The sequence below is a fragment of the Mytilus trossulus genome, unplaced genomic scaffold, assembly GCF_036588685.1.
Source record: "Mytilus trossulus isolate FHL-02 unplaced genomic scaffold, PNRI_Mtr1.1.1.hap1 h1tg000138l__unscaffolded, whole genome shotgun sequence".
In the NCBI taxonomy this organism is placed as follows: Eukaryota; Metazoa; Mollusca; class Bivalvia; order Mytilida; family Mytilidae; genus Mytilus; species Mytilus trossulus.
In genome coordinates this window covers 1,408,962-1,422,703 of record NW_026963302.1, presented here as the reverse complement: position 1 = coordinate 1,422,703, position 13,742 = coordinate 1,408,962, and the positions used below count along the sequence as shown (strand labels likewise).

The following is a 13,742-nucleotide window of genomic DNA, read 5'->3' as shown; positions in this document are numbered from 1 at the left end:
AACCATCATAAAAGTATAAATGTTTCTTTGATATAAAAAATAAAAAGTAAAATCACAAAAATACTGAACTCAGAGGAAAATCAATTAGGAAAGTCCATAATCACATGGCAAAATCAAAAAACAAAACGCATCAAAAACGAATGGACAAGAACTGTCATATTCCTGACTTGGTACAGGCATTTTCAAATGTAGAAAATGGTGGATTAAACCTGGTTCTATAGCGCTAACCCTCTCACTTTAATAACAGACTCATCAAATTCCGTTACATTTACATGATGCGTTAAATAAACAGGCACAATCAATAAAATAGTCAAAATATGGGAACATCAGTCATCATCGTATAACAATTTAACAGGACACAACAACATCTACTATCTACGAACACATGGATTGATTTGAGTGTCTGACGTCAGAAAAATTATATACGTCACATAAATTTGTCGTTCAATGTGCATACAATAGTTATCAAAAGTACCTGGATTATATAAGCATCTTCTTGTAACTTAGCTATTGCAGTAGTGGACACATATATGGGAAAGGCTAGTTTTATATTGGATATAATAATTCTTTACAAATAACACACATAATAAAAAAAATATACTTGACTCCTTTTGCTATAAGAATAACCCAAAAAGCAGAGAAATATGCCAGGGCTTATATTTTAGTGGTGTTAGTTGGTGTAACTAACCACACACTTGCTGAAGCGCGCGTCTATCTACCACTAATAACAATAATCATTTTATCTTTATCTTATTTAACGCTAATTTTACAATTAGCATTTTCTCTTTTTTGTAAACCATCAGGGTAGTTCTGGTCAAAATTAGATTACTAAAGAAAAAGTGTATAGCTTTGTATTATCTTCTACAAAACATCTGTTATACTATATTCGTTTGATCAAAGAATTTGTGTAATTTATCAGAGTTTGGATGCTGTATACAGAATAAAAAATAATTGGCTATTTGTTTTTCATAGTAAAATAGGCACAAATAAAAAACAAAAACAACTGAGTAACATAGTGCTACAATGTGAAGAATGGAGATTAATCGGGGAACTATACAGAATAGAGTAGTCATAAAGAACAATGACCCCATCCAGACCCTGAAATATTTGAGCAATCTCAAGATTGTTATTAATCAATTTTTTTCAAAGTTTGAATTTAAAAAACACCAGGTGTCAAACAAAACAGATAAAACGGTTAGTAGGCTGTGGTATGATTGTCAAAGACACAACTATCCAACAGGGAATAAATGACGCAGCATGCAACTATGTCTCTTTAATTAATTAGTGATGTTAACATATACAAAATTATACGACACAAAAGAAAAGAACTTAAAAATGTTATTGAAACAAGATAATCTGATGTAGTTTCAAATTCATTTAAGTTTATTTGATATCCTTGTGTTCATACGGAACAAGGTCTATTTATCAAGACGTTATTTCAGTAAGCTTCTCTGTACAGAGACAAAAAGATTGCCGTGCGTTAGGTCTGGTTCAGGTGTTCGGAATTCTATTTTAAGTTTAATCGGTTTAGTGAAATAAGAAGTAGTTTCCGTAAGTAATGACACGTATTAGCTTGCATCAGCTGTTAATATGAAAATTGTAGGATTTTTATCTTATTAGAATTTCCAATGTTTGGGAAAGTATAACTAAGAAATATAAGAACAGGCTCATTAATTAAATGTTTGTTATTTTCTGCGTTTTATAAACATTTGAAAAAATTTGAGGGTAATTATATACCTCCATTGCTGCTTTGTTTTTTTAATGCAATCTATTGTCAGTGTTATGTGGGAAAGACGAACATGGACAAGGCCTGTAGCCCAAACTGAAAACCACAGCAGACCTGTTATAAATATTGAAAACATATAGTTTTAACTGTACAATTATAGATTTTTTACTATTATACATTCTATGTATTTTCATATGTATTATATCTGAGATGAAAATTTATTCCGACTTCATATACTTTATCTTGTACGGGTTTTGTCATGATTTCCGCTGTTTAAACAAAAAACTTGTTGGTGATGTTTTACCTTTTCCGGATAACGCACTTGCCAAAAACAAAGGGTACAATCCTTTCCATTCCTGGAATACCGACTCCATGAACTTAATCACGTGAAGGCCTTACCGTTTGCAAACTGGTTTTTGTATGACAGTTTTATACCTTAAAAATCTTATGTCCATTCAGTATTGACGAAAAAAATATTGTTCCATTCATGTCGGTATTGTGACATATGTATCTAATGAAATTACTACATTAACTCTAGAAAGTATATGTAATTTAACGTAGCAATTCGATTTTATATCAAAATTGCTATTAACATTGTTGCTTTAGATTATCTTTAAATGAAAGCAAGCTACAACAATTGATATATATTGGTCATACAGTGCACAAAACAGATAAAATGTGTTTGGGAAGAAATAATGTGGCAATGAGTTTAATTTATGGCCTGTATAAATGTGTAACAAATGTAGATTGATTATATAATCTGACAGAATTACAGTTCAAGATGCACAGCACTCACAAATCAAATACCTCCTATTCTTAATTAATATGTTTGCGAAATAAAATTACATCATGACGAATATGTAATTAAAAGTTCCACTATAAGAGATCTTAATAAAACACAGCTAAGTTAAATCCATTAGCTCACTTTCAAATATGTAAACAATGTAAGCAAAGGAAGGGTATAACTCTCTAACCTCCATACATGTTTGTGAATAAAACTGCATTATTTAGAAGTAGTTTTGCAGTTCATGCTGTGATAAGTGGTCTATATTTTGCCCGTGTAATTGATAAATCTGTGTTATAATTGACACTTAACTTCCCTGAGCGTACATGTATTATAACGCAGCACCACGATTTACACATAGATTCGTGGCTCGTGCTCGTCTGTCTCTTTTTGCTTCAAAATTCTAACACTGGACACTTATATTTTGGACAGTAAAGAGGACATAACATTTCAAGAGTCAGTTTCTATGGTGACGGTACTGTTTTGTTATATTTTAAAATGAAGTGACTCTTTTCAATTTTTATCTCTTCATTCTTCATTTACGAGAGTTGATTATTTTTAGTCATGAATTTTATTTTTGGAATACTGCAAATGAAAATGAATTTATCATTTATAGTTCATTTACGTTATCAATTATTCTTTCTTATTTGCTGCATTTTCATAATCAAAATCTACTTTGTATCGTCTGCTTCGAATCAATCAAAAATTGCGCCTGTCAGTCCGTTATATAAAAGGCTTAGCGATGGTTGCAACATCAAATGCTAAACTAGTGCCTTGGGTATCCATTACTGGTAACACAAATGACACTATATGAATATCCTTCAACTTGAATAGGAACCAAGGAGCGTTTAAACACGTCTAGCTTTTGAATTTTGTTTCCTATTTCATTATATTGCCAGGGACAATACTGTGGATCATTTCTAATATTAAGGACAGATAGCAAACGTCAAGGTCACTATATGCTAAATGTGAAAAAGTTAACTTTATAACATCAAGGTCAAGGTTTCCAGATAAACACACATAGAATCAAGATTCAATGTCTTTATTTTAGTCTCACCAAATACAATAACATATATTTACACAATAAAATATGCATACAGGTACATAAAACATATATGCAAAACGACAAATTTTAAATTGACATTGTATGTGCCAATCTTGAAAGATTTATGAGAGACTGTACAAGCACGTATGCGACTACTTATTTATCGATTTTGAGGTGGTCCTATGCTTTCCAAAACCCTGTTCTTTCAATTGTTTACAAGAGAAACCGTCTTGATACTAAAACTTTCCACGTCATGTTAAACCGTCTTTTCAATACAAAAACTTTGGCATTCGATGCATTCGTTAATTTGTGTTCTTTCTTGTATGCAACATCTTTATAATGTTACTATGATAATAACTCTATGAATTAGTTTCATTCCAATTTTTTCTCCATCAAAGAAAGTTATAGTTTCCTTATCTGCCTGGAATTCTATAATGCTATAATGCAAATGCTATAAATAACAGTTTCTAGCTTTAATGTGTAATAAATCTCAATATTATATATCAATAATCTTGAATCTGTGTATTTGGTTTATATCAGATCTCTAATTTGAGTGCGTCGCTTTTACTATAATTGTCTAATTACTGTAAAATTGGTGCAATTTAGGTTTTGTCAGTTGTGCACTCTATAAGCTATCGCTTGTGTCTAGATTACTTATTAGCTGTATAAATTTCATGTTTAATAACAGTCCCTTAAATTCCAGGTCACCGCAAAATACTTTAAATATATTGACATTTTATTAACTTGGTATGGATGATAAACCAGTTGTGCATGTTTTACTCGGTAAATGAGATAAAATTATCACAATAAACAATCCGATATTAAGTGCCACTGAGTAGATACAGGTGTTTGGTAAGTCATTAGGGGGTAATAGTGTGGAAATTATAAAATATAAATCATTCGGTCACATTATGTATTGTATTATTATTAATTCAAACGTGTAAATTATTTAAACAAATTATTGAATGTGGTTGAGTAAGTATGTACTATAGAATACCCAGTTAATATTATAGGTTTATATTACACCGATGCTTAAATATTAAAATAACCAGTATCAAAAATGAAACATTTTCTGTGTAAAGAACCTTTACGATTCAGAGGTCAAAGATTGTCCTTCAGATACTGAATACCATAATTATTGACGTTTTATAAATTGTGTCCGTGGGTAATTAATTTGTAAACTAGCGGTTAAATAAATTTCAAACAATGCCACCGCTTAACACCTGGTATTAGCCTACGGTTTGTGTTTTTCCACCATAATTAGACCACCTTCTGTGATTTTAAACTAAAGAGTTCCTGTTCATGACGAATTGTATAGTCCTGTCATCTTCAAATAATAAATGACAGCTTCAAGATTTTTGCCCCTGAATGACAATGTGTCTAATTAGTGAGAATAAAACGGAAAATTGCACAATGTCTCCAACTAATTAATTCATTACAGAGTTTCTTGACAGAGTTTGTTTTGAATAAGACCCGTTAATAAACCCACGATTCGGATAACGGAAAATTTCGGCCTTAGGTATTTTGTTAAATATTCACACAATTATTGCAACATCATCTATATCTTATAACATTTCAATTTTCCCACCACAAAAAGTCGAGGTATGAAAGCAAGTTGGAGAAACGGATATTTTAGAGAAAGATAAATTAACTAAATTTGATTACATGCACTCAATTTTAAACCACATTATTAAACATCGCTGTATTAGGCAATAATCTCAATATCAGTTTTCTTATGACATTTCTCATTACAAATATTATGAAATAAAGGTAAATTTTCTTTTCAAGTTTAAAATGCAACTTCGAGTTTTCAAGCATTAATCGGAAATCCCATTACCTTTTATAAATTATTCTGTTTGAATGTACAGCATAAAATGGAAATAGAACGAGTTCGTTGTCAATGGACAAATGCAAAATTATTCAATGAATTTTATAAATGCGATTTTTAATCGTCGGGAACGGTCATTATTTACCAACTTTGAAGTTTTATTGCTTAAACAATTTACAGTGTTTTACAATAACAACATCGTAATGTGTTCTTTATAGAAAACAGTGTTCCATACTATTTCCCATGCAACCCATCGAACTTTCAAATATTTCGTCGCCAAACGTCTGTCTGCGTACCCTTTCTGTAAAAAGCAATAAAGTTAAATTAATATTTATCAAACGACTTTTGGTGCAAATTTAAATATCAAAACGATACGCGGGACAAAACGTCAATTTATGACATTTTTGGTCATGCTTCTTTTAAAGAGATACTTATTGAAAAATAAGTCTGATTACTGGAACATTTACATCAGCTTTTTTATCTTTAATAAAATGACAATAGCAATTTTTATTAAATATGAAAGGTGACATAGATATGAAGACTGTGAAAATAAAAGGGAATACACAAATTGATAGCATTAGATTTCAATTGAAAATATGTGGTTGAATTAGTTGATCGACTTTCAAACCTTATAAAGATGGAATAACTATAAATTCACGAAATTTGCAAAGGGAAATTAGAGCAAACTTTCAATATTTTTATTGTGATACACAAATTATGGCTTAGCTTCTAATACTTACATATCTCAAAGTTTATAAAACAAAAAGAACAATATTCTACAGCATATTCAGGATTATGATATTTTCGAGTCGATAAAAGTGAACGTATATTCATTTTTGTTTTTGTTTTCAATACTGATTAACTATAATTGTATAAGCCTCTTTTCTTAATATCTAACACTTGTGTACTGCTATAGACGGGAACTTTTCGTGCAAATGCACGAAATACATGTCTGAAGTAGATCTATTATAAAAAAAAACCTTATGTCTTATTGAGACGTGGCCTTGTAATTGTCAAATGACCGAAATTCTAAATTTATTGTCGCATTACATGCAAAAAATATCCATTCTAACAATAGGAAATGTCATTACAAAGAAGGGTAACACCTGTGTTAAACAAAATGCAGCTATTTATCCTACTTTTTTGTAAAATTACTAAGGGTGGGTATTAATTCTATGGCTTAGAGCTTTGCCTATAGTTATTAAGTGAATTTATGTGGTTTTTAAATATTTTTCATTGGTTATAATCACTCTGTATACTCAGATGTGCATAGTTAGTCTAACAATGAGATCGGTCCTTATAATAACATACCACCTGCTGGGCTGAAATGGTCTCCATTTCAAATTTAAAAATAAATTGATTTCATTCATTAAAGGTTATCATAGACTTAATAGGCGGTTAATTCCATTAAAATATTTTATTCACCTCACAAAAATGCCTTACACGCAAAATAGCTTTTAAATATACCTCACATTTAAGTTGATACTGTATGCTTTACTTTGAAGTAAATTCAAATTCAACGTATGAAAACAGTTTTTTTTGCTTTTCCTGGATACTTGACATTTTTTAATAGTTATATCGTCAAATGTGATTGGCCGTTTTTATAGATCAAATGAAATTCATGACGAATGTTATGATGTTATCTTGCGCTGTATGGAAGATTACTCAATTGTTGACGGACCGGTTTGTTGGTTGGCGTTTAGTTTTTGTAGCAGTTCATTATTTATGTTGTTCTGTTATTTTCTTTTATGGATGATGTGTTTGCCTTGGTCTTGGTTTGTAACCTTGATTTGTTTTCGCATAATCGATGTATGACTATTGGACAGTGGTATACTACTGTTGCCTTTTTTTGTAACTTTAACCTTTTTTATAGAGATTCTGGGCAAATGCAAAGATATCTCTTGTCTACTATTTTGTATGAAAATTGGTTCATAAAATAATATATAAGATATTGTTTCTGATAGTATTGCACCTGCCCTTTTCATAAAAAAAACCCGATTGCAACTTGTTGTCCAAATGCATCATATGCGGATATTCTGTTAAGGAAGAGTCGTTAAACATAATTCTTAAGTTGATCCCATGCATTAAATTAATCCAGACCTTCCTTCGATGACCTCAATATCGAATATATAATACTGCTACATACATGATTATCATAAATGACTCCGATTTAATAAATTGAAAGCACGAGGGGAGTCAGAAAAGGGTAGTCTACAACCAGTGGGGGATAATAACACGGGGGCTACGCCGTGGTACCCGAAGCATGTTTTTTTTTAGCCCGAATCCATATCTCAGGAGGGAGCATTATCATTAGATAAAATCAAGATAGAGCGCAGAAACCAGATTCCGTGTTATCGCCCATCCATAAAATAGCACGAGTAATGCTGGCAAACAATATAAAAATGGCCGACACAATTCTATTTGTTCACGATTTGAAATCACGCATAACAGACGTTGAATATACGAATTGCAATGATTTAATTGACGAACCTGACAATCAAATCAAACCAGCGTTACAAGAATACCGCAGATATAGTCAACAATATTTCTAAATATATAAATGTGTACAAAAACTAAACAAAAGATAAAGCAATAACAAATTTAATATAGTGAATGGATCTTCATTAATCTATACAACTTTTCAGTCGATGTGTGAAGCAATTATAAAAATATACTTAAGATCAACCTGAAACATTTTATTGAGACATTCAAAGTCATTCAAAATTTTAAAATGTTCCATTTTTATTAAATTCATTTTTTTTCTTTTTTACGCTTTCGCGTGTAGCGTTGAGTGTTACTATCGAACTGTTAACGCGATAAATCTCTCCTATCACCTTGATCGGATATTTCGCAGACCTAGAAAAAATCCGACACTTTAGTTGTAAACGGAACTGATATTTATTAGTCTAATCTGTATTTTCTTTGCAAGGTCAGGATTTTTTTGTGATGTTGATGACTAGCATGCTACAATACTCGAGAACCAAGTTTATTTTGCTTTTAAAATCTCAACATTCAGCAAGTCTTCAATTCGTCAATCGAGTGTTTATCAGTATACACACTTCAATCTTTATCAAATGATTTCGTTATCTTTTAATTTCATGCATTTTTATCGCTATATTCAATCTACGCCAATTACCATAATCATTAACCTGTCAAAATACCACACTCCACGTTTTACCTTCTAAATGCATTAGTTTATTACTTCTTCATTGAAATCGATCTGTAATGTATCGATTGCTTGGACCTGACATTTTATCTGTGAAGTATTTACATCAATTTTAAAAAGATTTTAAAAGTTTAAGTCATATAGCATTACATCATTGTTTTTCACATTTATGATTTTAAGATGTATGTCTGAAGGATATCGGTCACCATCCTTATTATGTCACAAAACCAGTAGTTCCCCCAAAAATGTCTTTGCTTTAGAGAAGGCAATTATTAGCAAATCGACAGTGTTTTAATGAGCTCATTATGATATTCCTGTTAGCTTTTTGTTCACAATCATGTCTTTTTATTAGTTCCGCCTAAAGAAGAAGTCTTACAAAAGAGAAAAACTTGGAATTATGCCGTCATTCATCAGCTAAAGCGTTCAATAAGTAGAAAATTTCTGGAGAAACTATTTAATGAATTGATGCTACATTAATTCATTTGTCAAAGTTCTATGTCTTCTTTGATATTTTCGTGCCTACAGGTATTAATTAACAGGTATATGGTTTCTTCATCGTCTGCTTTAAAGTGTTCAATTAATTCCGCGCTGTCAAATTTTTTTCAGAAGAAGAATTCTGTTATCTTTCCAATTGCTGTTTTCTTTCATTGATGCATTGACAGTTGTAAAATAAACACTATGTTTTCATCTGCACCATTTAACATTTGAGTGAACTTTCTGTGCTCCCTGACAACATTGTTGAAATGTGCTGTCAGTTATAAGCCGAAGCAAGAATACTTGATCAATGTCCAACATTGGAGTGTTTGACGGCATCTTTTTCATCAATATTGTAAAAGTATTTTGACTTCTTGCTCATATTCTATGCTTGTTCCAAAATCAACAATTAATGTTCATAAGAAAATACATCATGATGGGGTTTGTAACGACATTGACTAGCTAAACAGCCCTCGCACGGTCGGTAACAAGAAAACACATTTTTACAATCGTCTTTTTTCGAAGTTCTAGGTTCAGATCTTCAAAATTTGTTGCTGCATGAACATTCTAGAAATAATGGCTGAATGTTTGAAATTTAACATTTAAACTTTTGTTTTTTTGCATGACATTTGCAAATGTAGTGTCTTTTTTTTTTTATTGTGGACATATGCATAATATATTCGATAAGTTAGCATCAAAACAATGTTCAGAAAAGCAATAATATGATTAATTATTAAGCATGTTGTTATTACCGACACGAGCCAGGCAGAAGATACCACACAGACTATTAAGTGTTTTGCACGCTACCTTCTGCTTCTGGACAATAAATTATTTTCAATTACAGATAAACAGATAATAATTCAGTTGTATAAATATAAAGAGGTCTCCATTAATGTAATGTTCCTTTGATCTCAGTGGAATGATGTCGAATGATTTTGACATATATTTCTTATTTTGATAAGCACACTTTAAAAAACCAAAAAAAAACTACATAAATTAAATTCAATTTTTTTGTTTAATAAACTCTATTTAAAAGCTACTATACTATACCGATATAATAAATGATGTTGTTACAATATTACCTTTATACGTTTAAGGTTTTCTTAAAAATTGACAAAACTTGTATTAGGTTTCATTTGATTTGTTGACAGGTCAAAGTATTTAAATAATTTTGTCAAATTATTTTAAAATTACACTGAGATAATCTTTGGAAAAATTTGATACCTTCTAGGGGATGCTATCGATTTCTTGATATTTGGCTTCCAGTTTTGATTTGAAATGTTAAATATGCGTTATATTTCTAATGAGATAGATTGGCAATTTGTTTGTGCTCTACTGAAACTATGATATAGATGTGTCCGTCTGTCAATCTGCCACTATGTCCAAAAGGTATGGCAATAACGAGTTTAAATGCCAAAAAGAGCCTAACAGATACCAAGGCGACATTCGTACAGTCGAAATCAAACTGACAAAACAATGGTTAAATACTAAAAAACGATCAAAATACACACAACAGTTTACAAAACGCAACATAAAAAAACCAAATACTAAGCAAAACTAGCAATTACCCATTGGTTTCGTCTTAAGCAACCTCAGCTTAATTTGATACCGAGCACAATCAAGAAACATACTTTGCATTTGATCGTTTGTCTGACTAATGTGATCTGGTACGTTGACCTACTATGGACTGAGCCAGTTCATTTCAAATTTCGCTTTGGATGTAGGTCTAGTATTAGGCAGGGTACATATTCAAAATCAAAAACCACGTTATGTCTTTTAGATTAAAAGATTGCCTACTAGAAGTCATGCAAATACACATCTCGGCATTTAAAATGCATCGTCATATGTTCAGTAGTTTGTCACAATTCTAGAATAATGCATTTTGTGTATAATATAATTTTACCAAGGTAATATGTTTTCAAGACTTTTTCTTTTCATCTTTACAGATATTTGATTGTGACTTTCCACCATCTACTGTTGAATATTTCCATTCTGGATCACCATTACTATCAGAAGACCAGATCAAATTTCGTGCTTACAAATTTACAAAATACTCCACATTAATCGAAAACTTTTATGTGAATGTACGAATTTTAAATTCTACAAACGATTTAGTGAGGACTCGTGGACTTCGGTCTGTAGTAGTTCCAGAGGCAAAAGCAATATCGAACACTATCGACTCAACAGTGTTAGGATTTAATATCAAACATTTTCCGAATACGTCATGCAGCGTTTCATTCTCACGTCATCGAACGGTATGGCCAATAGCAGGTCAACTTATAATGGGAAACTCACGTGACCCTGTGGACACTTTAAAAAAATCATGTCATGAATTTTTACTCTCGCAACTTCATTACCAGCATTTAAAACCTCACAGTCCAGACGTTGATTACATTCCTCTTAAAATTGAGCATTATGATTCACTAACAAGCAATGAGCCAAATATAGAAAATTTCTTCCTTCCGGTTTATATAAAAGATGTGCAACCAAATTTCCCCCCGACATCTTCACATCGTAGTCTTTACATGATGGATGTAGACGAATTTGTTTTATCTTCAATTATTCCAGGAGTTATATTTGCAGAAGATTATGAGACGCCAAATTCCAAACTTGTATACAATATAAGTCATCCTCCCGGAGAAAACGAAGGTTATTTCGTAAATTTAGATGATCATACAACGCCGATTACGTCATTCCAACAGACCGATATCGAAAACGAACGAATTGCATACCAGCCACCGGGTGTTAGTTATCTCGAACAAAGAATCTATAAAGTCGGCTTCACCGTATTTGATAGTCATTTTGCTCATAGTCAATCGATATTTTTACACATAGCTGTGAGGTCATCTGCAACGTCAGCACCAAAAGTATCGAGAAATAGTGGTTTAATAATACTTGAAGGTCAATCTCGAACAATAACGCAAGATAACTTACGTATAGTTGACAGAAATAATTTGAATAAAGTACGACTTTATGTAACGGGAGGCCTTTTACACGGTCGCATTGAGGTTAATAGCAAACAATCACTATATTTTTCAGTAGAAGACTTGCAGCGGAAATCGGTGGTTTACATTCATGACGATAGTGAAACAACTAAAGACCGTATAGATCTCCGGATCAGTGACGGTGTTAATACGGTTCTTACAAATTTTCCCATAACAGTGATACCACGTGATGATTCAGCACCATATGTAGTAAATAATATAGGTTTAGAATTAAACAAAGGAGGAATAAAGCAGTTAAACACCGATATACTTAAAGCACATGATGTCGATACTGTTGATACCAATATTATTTTCGTTATCGTTCATCCACCTGAAGCTGGGGAAATATTACGCCGAGTTCATGTAGCTGAGACAGGAACTCGTGTAACAAGATTTTCTCAACATGACCTTAGACGTGGTGCTATTTATTATCGTCATTTTGGCCGGGAGATGTTCATCGATTCATTTCAGTTTAGATTACGGGATCAACACGAACCACCAAATAAATCAAATGTCGAAACTTTCCACATCACGATTAACCAAGTAAATGAAAATCCACCAGAACTTTCTCCGGATGCCACTCGCTTAATGCATGTGCTAGAAAATGACATTGCGTATATAACTAAAGCAGAATTGCAGTACACTGACAAAGAAACAGATGACAACCAGTTGACCTATATAATTACAGCACCACCTTATTTTGTTTCGAATAGAGGAAACGAAGATGCTGGTCGGCTTATAGCAACTCATAACATGTCAATGGTATCAAAAGACCAATCACAAAAAGAGATACGTACCTTTAAACAAGAGGACATCAATCACATGAAAATTGCTTATATGCCCCCATTAACTGATATCGGGCCAAGTGCTAGACTAGTTAGATTTGTCTATACCGTACAGGATGCCAGTGGAAACCGGGTTCTTGGTCAGTACTTCGACATCGATGTTCAGCCTGTTAATGATAAAGCTCCGACTTTTGTAACGTCTAAACTTTTGGTCGAAGAAGGTGGAATTCTGGGAATAACAACAGACCATCTATCAGCAGCAGATGTTGATACGAGATCAAATGACTTGTTTTTCATCGTCGAAGCTACTCCATCTTTTGGTGTTCTACAAAAAGCTGGTGATATTATGAAAGTTGACAGTACATTTAACTCGAAAGATCTCAAGAAAAAACGTATCAGGTAAGTGGCTTGAAAACAATAATATTTATGTTGACATTTGCATAATGACGTTCCACATTAAGGTGGTACATAACACAACAGGGAGATCAGCTAAACGTTTCAACCACGTTCTATTGTCAAGGAAATGTTAAGCTTCTCCATGTTCAGAACTAATGTTTGTCAAATTGCTATCAATTCAAAAAAATTTTATTAAAGTGTGTGGTTCAATTTTTTTACCTTTATATTTTTGTTAAAGTGTCTAGGTAAATATTTTGTCCAAATTTTATGAAAATAAAACGAAGCAAATAAATGTTGGTACCATTTTAAGTACTTCATGTAAATGAAATAAGGAGGCACTGGCAATTCAGAAAGTAGTACAGGCAAAACGGTACCATGGATGAAAAAATAAAACAAAGGCAAAAATAAATGAAGACATAGATATCTTAACATTTATTAAAATAAAATTTCAATGAAACATGAAGTAAGATGCTTGGTAAAGATCAGCCACCACTAATATAGTTTTGGTACCAATCCAAGTAAAAGTTGCATGATGAAATCAAGTTACATACCAT

General features: G+C 32.0%; 1 protein-coding gene across 2 annotated transcripts in view; it reads left to right on the top strand.

Moving 5' to 3' along the window:
• The window catches only part of LOC134700393 (FRAS1-related extracellular matrix protein 1-like), a 40,587-nt gene that overhangs the window by 13,483 nt on the left and 13,362 nt on the right, over nt 1-13,742 (top strand). For both annotated transcript variants that reach the window (XM_063561779.1, XM_063561780.1), the window contains exon 3: nt 10,970-13,191. In XM_063561779.1, the coding sequence (XP_063417849.1) occupies nt 10,970-13,191 (2,222 nt within the window). The remainder of the gene's footprint in view (nt 1-10,969; nt 13,192-13,742) is intronic.